General features: G+C 36.1%; 1 protein-coding gene across 3 annotated transcripts in view; it reads right to left on the bottom strand.

Annotated features, from left to right (window-relative positions):
* TENM2 (teneurin transmembrane protein 2) overlaps positions 1–20,284 on the bottom strand; it is a 545,903-nt gene that overhangs the window by 67,440 nt on the left and 458,179 nt on the right. For 2 of the 3 annotated variants that reach the window (XM_075056250.1, XM_075056252.1), the window contains 2 exons: positions 16,919–17,119; positions 14,688–14,873 (listed from right to left, as the gene is read on the bottom strand). In XM_075056250.1, coding sequence (XP_074912351.1) covers positions 14,688–14,873; positions 16,919–17,119 — 387 coding nt within the window. Of the gene's footprint in view, positions 1–14,660; positions 14,874–16,918; positions 17,120–20,284 lie in introns of all 3 variants that reach the window. The other variant, XM_075056251.1, reaches the window with a different exon arrangement.

Below are 20,284 nucleotides of genomic sequence, written 5' to 3'. Positions count from 1 at the left end.
GCCTCATGAATGTCATGCAATTTTCCAATTTTTATATCTACCAACTGCACAAATAACTAATAAAAGCTACAGAAATAAAAATATTGTTTTCACAAATAAACAGTTTTTAATCTTGCATGCACAGACAAAGCATAGGATAGCTCTCTGTTTGTTCCTTCTTTATCTGCCTAAGTGGCAAAGGAAAAAACTTCAGAATTCTTCAAGTGCAGCCAGTTGCCTTAATATTTAAATATTAAATAAATCTGGGGAACTGATTTTGATCCACTAAGGAGGTCATCTTCACCATTTCACCCCCGAGAAAGCCAAGAGTATTTAATCTGCACTTGGAAGAAACTTGAAAGAGGAAGGACTCTTTAAGCTCTGCTTGCTTTACATTAAAAATATTTACTATCAGGCAACTGATAGCTCTGCTCCTCCCCTAGCCTCACTAGAAGTGACCTGAAGTGTCTGGAACAAATACTTAAGTCTTTCTTCTTATAGACAGAGTACTTCTTTTCCATTTCCCTGATGAAGCCTTCAGAAGCACCAACTAGGCTTTTAACTTGGTTGCCTTGCATCTGTATTTGACAGTTTTTAAGCCATGCTGGGACAAGCAGGACGTTATTAGTTATAATGGGACTGTTTGCTAGGAGCACTTCTCTTGGGAAGAGAAACACAATATCTAAGTGAGTTGGAGAGGCAGCCAAGAAATCTAGAGATCACTCCACCTCGGCTGCAATAGGATTGTATGGTCAATACATTGGATAATACCCTTTATTCCCTGATTTATGTCAGGCGAAAAGTTGCACAACTATGTATTATCATGATATTTGCTTTAGTTTAAAAAAAAAAAACAAAACAGGGAAAAGCAGACTTAAAATTATTAGAAACAAAGACCAATCAAAAGGAATTTCCAATAACAAAACAAAAAAAACAAAAAGAAAGAAAAAACCCTAAGATCGGTGTATGGGACATTTAAAGGAGAATTTTCTACAGTTTTGTGCAATTTGCTCTTTCTTTGCAACACTGAAAATACAGCATGAGTAGCTAATAGTATCTCTAAACATACCAAAGAGATGTCAAAGAAATTTGACTTTTCTGTTTTCTATCCAGGTTATTAATTATCGTAGAAAAATTCAAGGAAAAATTACCAGAATGTGAGATTGCTCTGAAGACTAGCATTATTTACCGTCAGTGTTCCAATAGAATTCCAACTTAGGCTACCGTACTCTGCCTGTTTCCTATAATTTCAATGTGGTGTAGTATCATTTTTCATTTCTTATACGTAGTTGAACTGTTACCACATTCTAAGGAACATGTTAGAAACACATATTAATTAGGCTTTCCTTTAGACAATAACAATTTGTTCAAAGCTGTGAAACCAAGCAGTAGATAGCAGCCTTTTCCCACTGCATAGCAATATTTCATCAGTTCAGAGCAGAAAGTGAGAAGTACTGCCCTAACTCAAACTGCCAACGACTTCCATAATACTCCACTCTATATTCCATGATAGCTAACAAAAGAACCCCTTGCAACATCAAAATGTTAGTTGAAGGTCTCTCACCTGAGGATTGATGCAGTTTAACTCTATTGAGTTTATGAGATCTCCACGGCTCTTAATCAAGCAAAGTGAACTTTGGAACAGCTTTAGGTTTCAGAGTGAATACATATGTGGGAATACGTTTAATCAGGCATAGTGTATATCCAATTTACTGTAATAACTTCTGTAAGTGGTTAGGAAGTTTTTGCAAAAATTCTTTTTAACTGGGTATCACTCACTGGAAGAACTACCCTGCAGTTTAATGACACCACCTTTCTCATCAAGGTACAAATCAGTAAACAGAAGGCCTTTAAGTGCATTTTCCAGCACACATATCTGCTTCTCATGCTGAATGAAACAACTTACTAATTTTAATTATTTCCTAAGCTGGAATGAAGTTACCTAATTCAAGTGAGGGATCAGTAGCAGTAGCCCTGTGAAAGTTTATCTTTAATAAACCTGTAATTTTAGTCATAGGACAAAATAGTAGAAGCAATGCTGAAAAGAACAGACATCTTCCTTTTCACTTCACTGTCATTTGTTCACATTTGAATGACACTTCTCTTCATATTTTATGACATCTTTATCTCAAGCAATAAAATACAGAAAAAAAAATTAAGATCCAGGGCCATATTCTGCAAATAACTTTTAAGAAAGCTCCCATTTAATATCAACAGGAACATTCACCTTAAGAAATCAGATACATTATATACACCTTGCTAGAAATTTTTTAAAATACAGTGTTTTATCTCAGAAATGCTGACAATAATCCTTAGTATACTAGGGGAAACTGTAACTATAAAGGTTGAATAAATAGATACAGTCTTAAATGGAAGGCAAATAAGTTAAATTACCCCAGTTCTGCTGAATAAATATTTCCCTTTACAAAGCATCTCATACTTAAACTTTCCATGCAGTAACACTTTTAAATTAGGTAATAAGCATTTTAGGAATTTCACGGTAACTAGAAATACAAATACTGGTCAAAGAAGTCAGACTTTACTTATAAAATTCTCTATGTATGGAAGATTGAAAGATCAAAGGAATGGGGAAATCATTAGGTTTTAATAAGCACCATCTGAATTTTATTTTAATAAAATTTCATGTGGTATGAAAATATTAACAATTTCAGGAGACACTTCAGTGTATCCACAAAGTTTGCTGAGTGATATTTCGTATGTAATTAAGTCTTTTGATAAAGTATATGAACTACTGTTTGAAATTAAGGGAGGGCCTGACCAATTTTGATTCACTTTTTTCTTCAGCATATAAGCAATCAAAGTTGTTATAGAATATATAACAAAAGATTCCAATGAGCAATCATAAAACTGATAACCTCTACAGGTCCCTCTGGATCTGAATTAAGGTAAGGTGCAACTGCAAGTTAATGCTTAGGCATCTGTATAGATTTTTTTCATTTCTCCTTCTGCCTTCTACCTACATATGCAAGAGTAACACAGTATATACATTGTTTAGGGTTCTGGTTCATAACCATGTCTGTAGAGGAACAATGCAGAAACAATGAATGCAGACCTGTTTACACAAGCGTAACATTTTCTATAGTGTTAACACTCACCTAGTATTTCCTTCAAGCAACTGTTGCCCTCTCAGCCTTCACAAACAAAGTGACCTTGACTTTAATAACCCGTTCTCTAAATATGGAAGGCTTTCTCCATTCTAAATCAATATTTCTGACTTATTTTGGAAAAAAAAAGAAGGTTCAAACATTCACAGGACACAATGAAGATATATATGGATTGGCTTCATGATAAAGAATCAATTAATAACGATCCAAGGGAGGCAGTAACAAAAAGCAATTTTACCCCTAGTTTCCAAAGAATCCAACAAAAAGATGAATTGGATCTAAAAATCATTGTCACTATACCTCCCTCCGCACTCCCCCCCCCGCAATTCAACTATCTATTAACAATGCAGCATGGTGAGCAATGTCAACCTTCATTTCATATTCCTAACAAACTCCTATGCAGTGATTTTCTGTGTTAAGTCTAAAACATCTTTTCAATTTTTTTTTTTTTGAAACAAGAAAAGGCACATTGCCATTACTTCTCCTGTACTGTTATCAAATTACTCTGGGGGAAAAAAAAAGTAAGGAGTAGAATTAATCAGAATCTGTTAACATTTTAACAAATTCATATTGTGCTTTCACTTTTCATCAGTAAATAATCATCCATGGCTTCCTGCTTTCAGTAATACTTTTCTTGTTCAAATGTAAGTGGTTCTGCAATTTAAAAATAAAAGAAAATAGGGAAGAGGGAGAGAGACACCCAACTTCTTTTTCTATAACCGCTTTGTTCTGGACATACTATCATCCATTGTAAAACTGTATGCCATATTGCTAATTCCTCTGCTAATTTCAGAAAGAAGTGATCTGTAACCCAGCATATACACATTTTGCCTTGCTTTATTAAATGGAAAGCAAAGAAGTTAGATCAGTTTATATTTAAAATGCGCTGAAAAGTGGATGGCAACATGCTACATTAGGAACAGAGTTCTACTCTCTGGTATTCCCAGTGGTTAAAACAAAAAGTCAGTTCTCTCATCTGTACTAATGTATCTCTGGTTTTAGGAGAATCAGTGTCTTCTGGGACATGGAGGGTTTTGTGTTTGTGCATGCTGAATTTACAAAAATAACTGCAGTGCTATGCTTGAGGAACTCATTCCACAAGAAGCTCAGCAATCCCTCTTGATTCCTAACAATTGGAAAATCACAGTATTTGAAGTAGTGCTACTTTGAAGATCAATAAGCCACCATGTTCTAGGTAAACAAGTTATTTATAAACTGATCTTTTCTTTTGTTAATTTGTTCTTTTGGATAATTGTCCTCTTAGTATCCTTACTAGCCTAAAATGACAACCTAGTAAGATTTTTCACTACCAAGTGATTTAGTTTTTAATTAAAAAGAATGGGGTCTAATCATGATTACACCATTGTATTTATTTCTTAAATAACAAAGCTCTTATCACTACTATTTCTCTTTAGAACAGGGACTGCATCTTGATACACTGTGGTTCTTTAGCTCAGTTGTTCGGTCCTCTGAAAAACTGGCTATTTGAAGGCAAATTAAAACATATGTGGTCTAGATGCATTATGAATCTTACTCATTTGTCACACTCACTAATAACTTTACTCTTTCAACAACTACCTAAAAACATTTCATCTGAAATTTTACAATTAACTGGAATGAATACAGAAGAGATTCATCTTTACTTTACATGGGTTTCTGTAAAAATATACTAAAATGTTAAAAGTGTATATACTTTTTAATTATATGAAAGATTAACTACGAGCTCATGTAGTTCTGTCTACCCCAATCACTCCAGAACATTTAAGAAGAAATACCTTTCCTTGCAGGTATTTTGTATGGTATCTTATTTTACAGCATTTTAAAAGCAGGCCACAGTCTATCGATGCTGCATCGATCAACCTGCTCCACGCTGGACTGTTAAAAACTGTGAATAGAAACTAAAAATACGATGGGATTAGGAAAAAGCACTAAACCCTGACATTGATTGGCAGTTTGTCAAAATTATGGCTCCCTATTTACAGAATGCAGGAAACTCACAGCCTTTCAAAAGGCATTGTACAACAGAGAAAATACAAATGAGTTGGGTAGGACTTAGGTGCCATTACGCAAACCACGTTTGAGAGAATGCAGAAATTGTTTTACACTTGAACATCTGGGACTCACTGCATGGCTCCCAATAACCAGTGAGACAGCAAAAGAAAAGGCAACGAATCCCAGATGTTCGACATTGGTCATGGGCCATAGAACTGGCAGATTACAGTAAGACTGGAGTAAAAGTATCTTTTAAGTTTAGTAGAATGAGAGGGAAAAAGCTTTACACGGATAAGCAGACAGCTGTGTCTCCTCTGCCTAAATTTTCATTAGAGGTAATATTATGATCCATGTCACACTGAAGTCTTTGTGAAAGCAAAAGTTACTACTTTTCCATGAAAACTGCTTAACTGTTTAAGAGAGGTACTTGTTTGGAGTGAAATGTTTAAGTTAGGTGTGTAGCACCCGGTGCTAAGGGTCAGCTCTCAGATTTGAAAATCTTCAAGGAACAGCTGGACCATGAATCCTTTCTGCTCTAATCCTGTTACTGAATGAAGAGAGAATGAGGATAAATACAGTAACCTTAATTTCTCATGTCCCACTTTTCCTTTGGCTTTTAGTACTATGACTGTGAACTGCTGCTAGCCTAATGAGACACCAGTATTGCTTTGTCTCTTATCTATCCCAGCATGGATGTGTTTTGAATACAACGGACAGAATGAGATGGACACTTACATGTCAATCAATACTATATCACTGAAAACACTACAGCAGTATGTACTGGAAATTGTAGAAATCTACACACTTAGTTACAATTTTCATGGCAGCTATAAATCAGGTAATAACGATCCCAATATTACTCCAACTATCTGCACATTCAACATACAGAGATGAACATGGACCATAACCTCAGACCCGAACGCCTTCAAGAACACTCAAGTTTGTATTTAGTTCTTACATTTCAGTTATCCAAATGATGTTTGTAATTTCTTTGGGCAAACAAAATAACTACATTATATGATGATTTCTGTTGTATAGAAAACTTTGCTTCTTTTTATATATACAGAAAAACTATATCGAAAATGAAATAGACTGAGGCTACCTACAGGGATAATCTCCAGAAGCGAGGTTATCCTAATAAGCATTTCATAAGCAGGTCAGAATAGGGATGGAAAGAAAGAACAAGAGAAAGGAGCCGAATAACATAAATTTTGTAAAAACTTTGTTCAATAAGAATGGCTCACGGTACCTCATAACTGGTACCCTGAACAAGTCCCCATATTCAATCCTTAAGATCTTTTAAAAAAATTGTCTAAGTAAGGGCTTTTAGTGAAAGGAGGATGTATCAATATTCAACATCAGTGTGTATTTCATCCTTGGTGAGTATTACTGCATAAGAGATAACTGACAGTTTAAAGAGAAAGCTTTCAATAGTTTCATTTTTCCCCCAAAGCCCTAAATAGATCACACAGCAAAATCCTGAACTGACACTTCAGAGATGCTGTGGAGACCATTTTTTTTCCTTTTTCTTTCTGACATTAATATTTTTAATACAACATTAAACTATGAAAATATTAAGTAGAGAATTTCAAAAGCATCAAATATCTTTAGGAAGACAAGCCTGTAACTTCTAATGCATCCTACTGTTAATTTGATACTAAATTGACAAGAAGCTGAAAAGGTAAAGCCCTGTGTCTGAATTGTTATTCCATAGAGTTTGCTGCAGTCAGGCAAAACACATTTGGCTTTATTTGCATCTTCAAGCATGAAAGAGTATGTGAAACTGATGTTGAAGATACAAGAATTAAATCTTGAGAATGTATGAGCAAGAATGCAAGTGAGTAAGGAAAAGATATCTTTAACAAGAACACTAACAGGAGGCCTGAAAAGGATGGGCAGATACTGCTCTCTTTATGTATTCGTTTCTTAGTAAGTATTATATATACATATATACATGCACATATATATGTTTCTCAACATCTGGTACTACCTTCCTATCTCTATACAGTCTATGTCACTGACCTCTCACAAGCATTCCCATGTCTTTGTTGTTTTGTATCCAGCAACACCATGCAATTCTCTCACTTGCTGAAGCTGCACTTGACACCACAGGGTACAAAATAACAGAGAAAACATTATCTGTCCAAGAAGAGAAGATTGCCTGATGCAGGGAATACTCCTATGAACAGCAAAATCAGCTTTACCCTTTCAAAAGTTAGATCAGCTGCCTGATTGATTGCCCTCCCCCTCTTTTTGTGGTCTTTCAAGAGTTCAGGTATTGGTCAGAAAATCAATATAACTCATGTAGAAGCCCCTCCAAAAGGAGAAAAAAGAAATGTGATTTCTGTTTGGGAAACTATTCACCAGTATCTGCTGGGTGCATCTTTGAAGTACCAGACAAAATGCAGGAAGCTTTGCTGAAAACATGCTCATTAATTTTTGGGGGATAGAAAGGGAAGAAGTAAGGTCATGTTCTGCAAATATCCTATATAAAGAGAAAGAAAAAAGCCACTCAAGTGCTCTAACACTGTGCTGTGACATATTTCAATCATTTACAGGAAGCCCGCAGCAAAGAATGCAAACAGGAAAGTTTTTTCTCATGAATAAGCTTGCCTTTTAGCCAAAAAAGATCCCCAGCTGCCCTGTGTAAATTCTGCAGCTGAAAAGGAATTCTGTTTCTAAACTCCCTGAAAGTCAAACCACTCTCACTGTATACAGATCTCTACACAGAATATTTCCTTCCAAATATATATAATCAGCTATCTTGCTCAGTTCCGATAAGGTAAGAGGATGCATATGGTAGTTCTGGATTCCTTAGTGCTACAGAAATTGTTTAGAAAGTTTATTCATCCCTGATACACAAAAGTAGCGAAGTATATTTTAGTTATTGGGATAGGAATTTAGAAAGTTACAAATCAGAAAGAAAAATCCCAAACAAGAGCTATTTACACAGCGTGTAGTCTGGGCAGTCTACAGCCAAGAGATTTTATTCAGAAGTTTTGGAGGTGAAATAAAAGATGACATGTTAACAAAACCAACAAAACACCCAATAGCAGATGTAGCGGGAAAAGATAAAAAGCATCATCTTTCCAGGAAGAAATTTCTAATTGCTTATTTATCGGGAGCTTGCATCCTTACTGAAGCACGGTCATGTTGGACTAGATGACCACTTGTCTAATTGACTAGTATATTTCCTTGTGTTTGGTTATAAAATGTAACATGATATAATGTGACATACGTGACCAAAACATCACTTTATAAGGAAAGCTACCTTATGAGTCTGTCTGTGCTTGCATGACAGAAATAGAAATGTAAATTATGTGCAAAGAATGACAGAAATCATTGAGAATCTTTCAGATTACTTCATGAGGTATCTGCTACTCTTCTGTTTTGCTGAAGAGATGCGTGGAGGGGAAACCACCCTGTCACACTCCAAATGAAAGCTTGACAACATGTACCTAAAAGACTGCATCAGAGATGTGCTTATCAAGATATGTGCCACCAGGTACAAAGACAATGGGATGACTGTATTATATACAGATGATGAACCCGAATCTGCAGATACAGAAACAGCCAGTGTCTCTAACATTTTTGGTCACGCCATCATATATATTCCCAACATATTTCTGTATCATCAGTAATGAAAAGTGGTCATGACCCAAATATTCTATGCATCTTTCAAATAAAATGAAAAAATGTGTTCCTCCCTCTACAGAGCCAACATAGGCCATTACAAAATAAAGTACTTAGAAGGGTTTTTTTATGCCTTGATAGGTTATAAACTGTTACAGATTAATTTTAAGTTAGAGTGCATCGGAGAAGTCTAATATATCTAGCTCCTTCTAAATTGCTCTTTGTCAGATGCGATGGCTTTCCACTGTCTCCTCCCACACACTTTCAATCTCTCCTGAAAATTGCCTCATCTTTGAATCATTACCGTTGTAATTACAACAAGAAAAATCAGTAGTAGAAGAAAAAAAATCTTTGACACAAAGAGCATTACCATGGGACAAAAATATCCTGCTGTATCCAAAGATAACACAATGCTGCATTATTAATGTTTCTATTGAATATTGACTTCATGATAAGGTAAAAATCATAATCTTTACACTTTATATGTGGTATTCCTTCCGGTTGACAAAAAATATAAACATATCTAAAAGCTGGGAAGGGCATGGTCATCCCAAAACAATTGGGGGGAAAGAAAATTTTTAGTAAAGATTTTTTTTTATAAAAACAGAGGTGGAATGCTATTCATCTAATGTTCAGTTGGGTGAGCCTTGGTGCTTTAAAGGGAAAGGATTTGAAGTATTTACCTACTGGGTGTAATATTTGCTCTTTGTTTGGATGTTTCAGAGTGGCTCAATATATACATTGACAACCCATTGTTCTGCAAATACAGAACACACAGATTAGTCTCCTTGGTTGGATAAATGATCAATTCTACTTCTAAGAGCAGCATTAGATTCTTAAAGGGGATGACAGTACAAATCTTAACATAGGCCATTATAAAATAAAGTACTTAGAAGGACTGCTTCCTTTTAAGCTCATTTAAAATCGTACTGGAAGAGAGCTGATATGGTTCAATGACTTTCTAGTCAGCTTGCTGCCCCATGGCAGGATGAATTGCCTCTCTGGTATTCCTGACAGACGTTTGTCTAAATTGTTGTTAAAAGCTCCACTGATGAGGACTCCACAACCTGCTTGGACAACCTACTTCAGTTTTTCATTTATTGTTACAAGGTTTTTCCTAACACCTAACCCAAATCTCCCATACTGTAACTGAAACTTCTTATCTTAATCTTCCTGGACACAGAGAGTCCTCCCTTTTCCTGCACATTTTTATGTATCTGAAATTTTTAGGTTATTTCCCACCATGTAGGTGACAGGATCCTGATTCTTACAAAACTTTCTTCTTTATTCAAGGCCCTGAAAACATAGAAGATAAGGCAGAGGCCTAATACAGATTTCCAAATCCCTTATTTACTAAAGAACATGTCCTACCATTTGACAGTTTCAGTACAGATGCCAAGGACTCAGTGGGGGAAAGAGAGTGGCAGATCCCCACCTCTGGAGTTAGATTCCGAAAAGCAGTACCAAGGCCAGGAAGCAGTGTAGGTTAACAGTTGGACTCGATGATCTTAAGGGTCTTTTCCAACCTAGCAGGTAGATAGTTGGGGGTTCAGCTTCTATGGCTGTCAAAGCAGGCATAGCTCATTTGCATTGAAAAATAAAAAAAAAAGGAACACAAAAGAATTGTCTTGATCGTAATCTGCAGCAGAGTATCAAATAGCCTTGACTACTATCTTTTGCCACTTTCTGTCTGAAAGCAGAAGTGCTTAACCTACATCTAATGTAGAATGTGAGCAGATAAAAGCAAGGCTTTGGCAATGTGACAGGCGGCTGCAAAGAAAACCTCATATATCATCTTCTGGTGAGAGCTCACCTTACAAGATATGTTTGCAGACTTTTAAATTTTACTTGTAAATATTTAGGATTAAATCCTGGTTTCAGTGGTCTCACAGTGAGATTTTTACCAATGACTTAATAACAGTCATATTTCATGCTGCAGGGATATGAATTACAGATAGAATTACACTTTTAAAATGGTGTTTTGACTGTTCTTAAGATCTCCATATATATCACACTGTCCTTAGTATGCTATCCTGAGTGTTTATATGGAGAACACCCTCCACAACAGTTTAAAAACAACAGTTTTAAACATCCAAATATTATTTTCAGGGAAAGTAACAGATCTGTTTTGTAACAGCATGCTTTAACAACACTCAGATGATTCAAGGAAAAGCTAAATCCTCCATCTTAAAATTCTGGCATGAAATTGGTTCAAGATTTAGCAGCTGCTATATCTTAGTGTTTCGCTTTGTTATTAGTTTTCCAATATTTTTTTTCATCTAGATTACCCTCTATTATTTAGTTATAACTTCCTCCATAATTGCAATCAATGAATAGTAATCACTTAATAAACATATCCTGACAGGTCTATTTTTGCACTGGGAAAAGATTAATTTTCTTTATCATCACTCCAGTAAGCAATTTTTCTTCTTACCTGAAGTACGAAAGTGAAATGTAGTGCCCAATGTGGAGTTCTGCTTTGCTACGTACAGCATTTGAGCAAGACCAGACACCTCTCCTTTCATTTTTCTATTATTGGATATAGATTCATCAAAATCTGTGTAACCTGGACTTTGCATTCACTGATTTCTATACATAATTCTATTGCTGCACATCGGTAAAAGCTGCTTTGCACAAACAGCTTGTTAGCACTGAGCTAATAGTGGCATTCTGGGAGACTTTTCAGAGTGCTTTTCTTAAAATGGAGGTAATGCAGAGAGAAACTGTATTTTTGTTAATTTTTTTGATCTTAGATACTCAACATCAAAATGCCAAAGGGTATGCGTTCTGTCAAATATCTATAAAGGCCTAATTTGATATTAAACAGAACAAAATAAGCTGAATGAACTTGGATACCTGCAGGTTGCTATAATGATTTCTTTTTCCACAGCCATGTGAATTTAACACATGAAACTGGTAAAGAAACACAAATAAAAGAAAGTGTATTTTGAACCTATTTCTTTTCTCACGAATTAGATCGATTTGTTCTAAGTGAGCTTGGCCTAAAGTCACTGGAATCAAAGTAAGTTTTTCTACTGACTTCAGACTAGGTGTATCAATAAATGGAAATTCAGAGTAAATAAACTCTCCTATGGGATTCATATTTTTCCTGCCTGAAGTCCACATGGAGAAATTCTCAATTGTCTTGTGAGGTAAGCATGGCCATTCATTGCTCCTGAAGACCTAACATGGGTATTCAAAAATTCAAACTATGTAGAGGGAAGGGAGAGATTCAACCTCTGCTCATATGCTATTTTACTCTAGTCTGGCCTGTCTTTGCCTTAGGACAAACAGATTGTGCAGTTTGCCAGGTACCTTTCAAACAGGACTAAACCAATGGCTTTGCATTAAATAAAACAAAATAATTTTAAAAAAATTACAAAATCAAGGTTTGAATACATCAAGTTTGCATTCCTGAATATTATCTTTTTAGGTGGACACTCCTTAGTGAGTAATTCTGACATTAAATGGTCTTTCAACCTTTCAGTTGAAAGCGAAACCATAAAGGGAGTACTCTAAATTAAAAATTGTTTCTGTAAAATTTAAGTACACTTTAGTTCTTCACACCAAAGTTTAAAACATCTTGAGGAACTCATCCTTGTCCCAAAGTATCAAGTCACTCTAAGGACAAATTTTCCAGTGGTAACTTCTAGCATTTTTTGTACCAATACTGACAAAAATTAGTTTTACCATCCTTATCCTCCAAACTCTCTGTTTCAGCCCCATGTAACATGAACCAGTGGGATCAAGCTGACTGTCCCTCTGAACTGAATTCCATTTCTGGCATCATGCTTTGTGCTTTTGTATATGGCCTCACAATCAGGCCTCATGATATAAGCATATGAAAATTCTTACCAATATTGGTCTGTCACAAAAATAGATATCTGCCTACATACAACAGGCAACTTATGACTGCACAAATTTAATATATGATAACTAGAAGGGCAAACCTAAATTTTTTGCCCTAGTCTCATCTTTGCCACGGGCAGACACATTAAGTTTCAAGGAAATCTTTCTATTACATACCAAACAAAAAAAGCTTATGGATATTTTAATCACTTTAGCAGTATCACCCTTCTTCTGAAAAGAAGAATTGATTATATACATCTATAATAAGGAAAATATTTATTTCACAGCTCTGAAAATTAGACTAAAAATATCTCACCTCAGAGTTCACTAGTTTAGCTTGTAATTTCAGAATTCTTTTAAGATATCAGTACAAGGCAGCTTTTTGTGTGCACAGTAATGAAGACTTTAAATACACTAATTACCTGTAAACATACGCATATTACTAAAAGATTATAAAGCAAAACAAATTTTGCGCAAAGCAGCAACTTTTAAATTAAGCAACTATTACACAATTCAATGCAAAAAATTCATATACTAGGCATTTTGAAAAGATCTGGGAAGTATTTAATATGAAAACAAAATGCCTGGATTAATCTAGCAGAGATATGTTGATAGGATGGAAGTCAGAAAGCAATTGTGAGAAAACACTCTGCATCTATGCTGGTCACAAAGTGTTCAGTCATAAAAGCTTTGATTTAAATCATATTAGCATAGTGTGGTGGAAGCATGCAGCACCACAACATCAAAGGATATGCCCCCAAAATATGTATTTATTTTTCTTTTTTTTTTCTTCTCTCCAATGAGAGTATACTTTTAGTTTCCAACTCATGTGTGTATCAGAAATGGTTTGTATATCCAGGAAGAAATCAGAGGGGAATGAAAAAGAAAACCAGCTTGCGGGATGCAAGAATCTCACCATACTTTTAAGTAAAGAAATAGCAATTCACTTGTAATAGGACTGTCCCATTAGGGTCCCTGATTGCCATAGAAATCTCAATTGATCTACTTCTTTTCTTTGTTAAATTTACCACTTTAAGATAATTAAAACAATATGACCTTGGATTTGGACTCACTAGGTTTCTTTTAAGGTATACCTCACAGTCCTCCAAAAAATCTTTGGAGAAAAGTACACTTGTCTGAATCTCACATTGCCTCCGAAGTTAGATACTCTTGTTCCAGACAATTTTGCTCAGACTTTTCAGAAGAGATGTGATCACTCAGAACTTCCCATTTTTGATTACAGCATCGGGAAAATAACAATTCTTCCCTTTGTTTTCAGTAACTTTACAAAATAATCCAAATGCACTACCTGACTGCTTGTAAATAAAGAACTTTATTTAGGAGCAATTAATTCCTCTTCAGAATAAATGTTCAAGCACGGTAATTGAGAGGATAGAACATCATTGCTTTGTGTAAGTATAACCTTTTTGAACTTCCCAGGCTGACACATCACAGCTGAGCTGCAATCGTGTTAGTCACAGCACTCTGCGTGATGCCAATGCTGTACTGAGCAGCACGCTATTAGGAAAGGGTACAGCAGCATGCTGCACTACCGGCAGGGCCCTCCCATGCTGGGATTGCCTATATGCAAACACCATGCCCACTGTCGCAGCACAACGCAGGAGAATGCGAGGGAGCTATTTCTGTAACACCAGGACCACTTATTCCTCCACAACTTGACCCCTGCTTTGTGTGGTGATGGTGGCGATGTGTTTCAGATGTGATGTATAATAGCAGGAGAGCACTGATGCATCAGACCAGGAAATTAAAAAAGATGCCATTCACACAAAGGAATGTTTAGTTAAGTTTGAAAATCTTGGCTCAGATAATACCGTGATGGACCATTTGTTACATCTTTACTTACTAATGTTCATTTGCTGTGGGATTCGTTGTTGTTTTTTTTTCTCTACAAATCAGTTTGTTACTGATTTCAAATGATTCCGAGAGCACATCTGCATTTCGCCCAACACACTTTGAGTCAGAGATAATACTGAAAGCACTAGGGTCCTTAAAGGAACAGCCTATCACAATACACAACAGTAACTATGTTTCTACGATTTATGAAAAGAAAGCAATATGTGCCTGTTTCGGTGCCTGTCGTTTGCCTACCAATGGTGCAGTGCTCCCCATTCCAGCCCTCTCTGCATTCACATTTCCCATCTTTACAAGTTCCGTGCTCCGTACAACGGGGGTGACACACACGCTGGTCACACGCCACTCCTGTCCACCCTTCTTCGCAGCGACATGCTCCGCCAATGCACACCCCGTGAGTGCCGCAGTCTACGGAGCACACTTCTAGGAGAAGAAAAGAAGAAAGATTACAGCTAGCTTATGGCAGCGGCAATGGGGCAGAAGCAGCAACCTAGTCATGAAGGGAAAAGTGAGCAGAACAGGTATGCTTTGGCTGAAAACTATATGCTGTCAAAAGCTTGCCTGTTCATCGTCTGATCGAAACCGGCATTTAACTTGTGCTTAAAGCCAAACTAAACTATATTAAAAAGGTGTTTTAAAAACATCTGCTAATTTATGCGGGACAGGCTGCTGTAGAGCTGCATTCTCTATTGAGATACAAACAAGTTTCAGAGGTAGCTTCCTCAACACCTGTCAGCAGCGAAGAAGGGGAGCAGGTAGCTCTGTTTTACTCAAACCCGGACCTCTGGTGATTTTGATACAGACATTGATTTGCTAAGAACGAGACTGAAACTCACCTAAAACTCATTCAGCAGGCAATAGTGACAATTCAGGGTCACTTAGAGTCTGGGAGTGATGGGTAAAAGACACTTTCAAGGGAGAGATTTTGGAATCTGTCCTGGTTTCAGCTGGGATGGAGTTAACTGTCTTCCTAGTAGCTGGTACAGTGCTATGTTTTGAGTTCAGTATGTGAAGAATGTTGATAACACTGATGATTTCAGTTGCTGCTCAGTAGTGTTTAGACTATAGTCAAGGATTTCTCAGCTTCTCATGCCCAGCCAGGGCACCTGACCCAAACTGGCCAACGGTGTATTCCATACCATGGGACGTCCCATCTAGTTTAGGAACCGGGAAGGGGGGGGCAGGGAATCGCCGCTCGGGGACTGGCTGGGTGTCGGTCGGCGGGTGGTGAGCGATTGCCCTGCGCATCATTTGTACATTTCAATCCTTTTATGACTACTGCTGTCATTTTATTAGTGTTATCATTATCATCATTAGTTTCTTCTTTTCTGTTCTATTAAACCGTTCTTATCTCAACCTACGAGTTTTACTTCTTTTCCCGATTTTCTCCCCCATCCCACTGGATGGGGGGGAGTGAGTGAGTGGCTGCGTGGTGCTTAGTTGCTGGCTGGGGTTAAACCACGACAGAATCCCATTACTAACATGGTCAGTTATCTGGTGTCTCACTCTGAAAATTCTTCTGCTCTCTGCCAGCTGAAGTTGTAGAAAAGCAGAGGGGTCTTTTGCCTCATGCATCATCAAAGAAATAGAGAGTGAAACTCTCATTCATAAAATTTTCTGGCTGCTGATGCATGAAGCAGAAAAAACACATCTTGATACTCATTTTACTGGTGGGGTGTTCTAAGACATTAATCTTAAGAAATAACTGAATAAGTGTGAAAAGTGTAAATTTTATTCTGAGAGAGTTGCTTATGGCCAACAGCTCGGTCTCAAGGTTCGGCTTACAACATAAATGCAAAATTTCCCCACAAATAGAACATTTGCTGTCTTGTCAAAACTGGTTTTTTTCCTCTTTAGCTCCTTCTGTTAGGATAATCAAGTTTTACAACTGTAGCTTTGGAGAGGATGAAATTTTTTAGCCTACACTTTTGTGTCTGCAATTTAGTGTCTCTTGCACTAATTTTTTTTTTTTTTAATATTCCATGTACAACTTAAAAGGGAAAAATACCCTCCATTTGAGAAGAGATTTTTCTGTTTTGTGATGTTTTTATAAATAAGTAGCATTTTGATGCACAGGAAAGCAACCCCCCCAAATGTACTTAACTGTAGTGTTTTCCATTCCTCAAATGTTATAAACATAAATTATGGAAGTTTTCATCTACAGTTGGGAAACAGGTGTGAAGCACTGAAGTAACTTTTTCAGTCAAAATGAGGGTCAGCATTAGAACAAAACACAAACTCCTAACCTGCATCCTCCCTGCCCCCCCAGCTGACAGTCCCAAATTAAGAATGTCACAAAAAATAGTATCTAAGGTATACACACACTTCTTCCCAACATAACTAAAGAGGACCAAACACGTTCCAAAGACAATTTTCTAAATTATTTGAATTTCAAACTTGTCACAGATGCTAACATTTTAACAAAATAGGAACATTACTGCAAAATCAGGAAAAAATATTTTTCTTACCAACGGAGCAGTCAGGACCCATCCAATTGGGGTCACAGCTACAAAGACCTGTGTCAGACAGGTAGGTACCGTGCCCACTACACTGGTCTGGACACTGGGCTCTGGGAAGCTCACAATTTATTCCACCCCACCCTGGGCTGCAGAGACATTCTCCGTTCACACAGACTCCATGGTTGGAGCACGTTGGATCTAAGCAATCAACTACAGAAGAAAACAAAAACAATGTAGAGAAAGGTCAGTTCACACAATGTGATGTGTGGAAAACATGGAGGTGTGTGCTCTGAAAAGTTGATATCACGGTGATAAATAAAGCAAATTGATGTAGATCTTCAAGTCATATTAATACCCAGTCTGAGAATGGAAAGGTGCAAAGTAATTTGTGTTTTATATTGGCTCCAAATAAAACAGTATGTGACTGAACAATGAAAGTTTACTGCAGGAATGCTGTAGTGAAGAAGCACAAAGACTTAAAAATAACACCTAAATTTATATAATAAGAGTTCCACACATAAGCCTTCGCCTACAGACATTTCTTCTGATATACACTGAAGTTCCAATGACTCATGTACTATATTTAAATAACAAAATAAAAAAATAACTGAACAAATTGCACTTTTAAAAGGATATTTTTCTTTGGAGTATCTTCATTAATACTGCTATTATTACTATTGAAATGCTAGAGGATTTTGTGAATCACATTATGATATCCACTTTAAATACCTAGAAGTCAAAATATCCGTGGCTTTCAGCCTCATTTAGACTCCTAAATTATTCAGGCACTTCTGAACATTTGATTCATGGTCCATTAGTAGCTGAGCTGTGAAATTGAGAGTCTTAGTTACTTCAACCCATATTCTAACCAGCAGATAATTCCTCTTAAAGAAATAAAGGAAAACAGATATAGATATGGATTTCATCTTTTCTCAATCCAGAAACAACAGAATAAGAAAGTGAAAAAACTTATGATGGAAAATCATCCAATGAAATTTCAGTTGCTATTTCAATCCTGATAAATAAAGGAATGTTATGAACTGTCTTTCAAATAAACTCTATCAGTAACATGATGGTTTTCCAAATTTTTATCTTATATCATGAATTTATACAAGTATACTATGCTCTACTGCAAATACTAACACAGAGGCTTTACCAACTGCCTTTTACTGTGGAATTGAGGGCCAAGGTCAAATTCATGTCCTAAATAAAATGAATTCTTCTCATGACTGGTATATATTAGCTCACAACAGAAGGACCAAGAATGATTGGCATTCTCTCTTGCAGCTCCAGGAAGATCTGAGTTTATAATGAAAGTGATTTATCTCTCATCTTTTCCAAATTGATCCTTCTAAATTAAGGCAGAGACATTTTCACTCTACCTTATGTGAACAATACTCGATCTTTCAAATCTCAACTTTTCTATAAACATAGAGTCTTGTCAAATTATTTTATGTAGTTGCAGAACATTTAAAGTAAGTATATAGATTAGATACAACACAGAGGATTGAGGCAGGCACATTTAGAGATGCAATAACATGAGTTATCAGAATAGTTTTGATTTTAATTCAGATTACTGTAGTACAGGAATAAATTACTATAAAATTTCTTATAAGATTTTCATTTTAATGACAACACTGGCTATAGCGTGTTGTTGGGTTTTTTCCTTTTTTTTAAGATGTAATGCTTACTTAATTGGACATGAAAATACTATAATACTATATTGCAATTTTGTATTTATAGGTAAACAAAGACTGTTTTGTGGTTCAGCTCAGATAAGATTTGATAAATTCATAAATTGTTTTAAAATTATCCAGAATGCTTGTCCTGTACTGTTATTCCTTCTTGGTGCTTAATAAAATTAGACACTGTCCAAAGTTTAGAATGTATCTTTCATACTATTTCTGTTGAACCCGATAGACACAGAGCTGTGAGGAAATAATCTGATTGAATAAAGAAATAAAGAACACAAAGATTTAGGTCAATTTAATTTTAGGATGAAGGTTACTTTTTCCCCCCTAAATTTAGTGTATTCTATTTTTTTTAGATGATGATATTTTAATGGAAAATTTAAAAGGGTAATATGTGTATAACATTGTATGTGGCAGGACAGCTAACTTTAGGAGATATTGATGAGTCCTAATGTACTCTCCATGTCAGAAATGTATCATCTTCCTTCTCAAATGAAAGTACTAATGAAAGCAATGTGGAGCATGTGAAAAACACCACCTTCTGCTACATAAATTAAATGTCTTTCCTCTATCCTGAATTACAGTATTTGTGCAGCTAAGACTTATTTCCGCAGAATAAGCCTATCAATACCCCTAAGCCCCCAATCTCCCTTGGTTTATAGAATAACACACTAACTACCTTTGTCTTTTGTTCCAGACAAATACACTTTATAGCTGTTTTGTTCTATCCTATGGGTAAGTAATAGCTTTCAAAGTTTACATTGAAGAGAGTTTTTACTTTGAACTCAAATCTTGTTCTATTTTAATACATATTCTTAGAGTTATCATCTTGGGCCAGATCCTCAGCTGCTAAAATAGCATAATGTGATTACCTGCAATAGAACTACACTGACTTATGCTGCAAAAGTTCTGGCCTCAAGTCTTTAGAAGGGTTTACAATGGCATTTAATAAGGATTTATAAGTGGAGCTTCTCTGGTGTTTAAACAAAGGAGAATGCGCCTCAGCAAGTAAGTACATTAGACTTAGAACTCATAGCCCCTTGGCAGCTCAGATCATTAGAGCTCATTTAGTATTGGGCCCTCTGTAGACTTGACAAAAAGGGTACTGAAAGCAATTTATATCCCTAAGGACAAAAAAGGAGGTCAAGGAGTTTTCTGAACAATATGTACCATAAAGCCCCCAAAGAGCCATGAATTACACTTACAAAGTTAAATGTCATTGAAAAATGACTCGACCAGGAAACTGACAAGAAAACCACCCTGAACTTAACCTAATTTGGCAATTTCACTTGTCTCCCCCCAAACCAGATTGAATGAAACCTGACAAATATGCCACTTCATCTTGTGTGCAAATTTGTTAATAGGACAACAGTGTTTATGCTGCAAAAATTGTGCATCACAAATATTGATTTTGGTGCCACTTTCATTTCAGGTAAATTGTTTGAACAATATGACCGTGATGAGTATCAGAAAGAAGAAGCTAACGGGAAGAAAAAAAATGCTGACCCACTTGTTCTAATTCAATATCCTACTTGGAAAATGGTGAATGAATCAACCTTTGTCATTCCTCTTGGAAGCCAAAAATCAATAGAGGAGATTTCATATATTCATATATAAATGAAGATGTATTTATTTGTATCATTCTACCATTAGAATCACAGGATTTTAATTCATGCAAAAACTT

Source organism: Buteo buteo, chromosome 24 (assembly GCF_964188355.1).
Source record: "Buteo buteo chromosome 24, bButBut1.hap1.1, whole genome shotgun sequence".
NCBI classification, from domain to species: Eukaryota; Metazoa; Chordata; class Aves; order Accipitriformes; family Accipitridae; genus Buteo; species Buteo buteo.
This window is presented reverse-complemented; position numbering and strand designations above follow the sequence as displayed.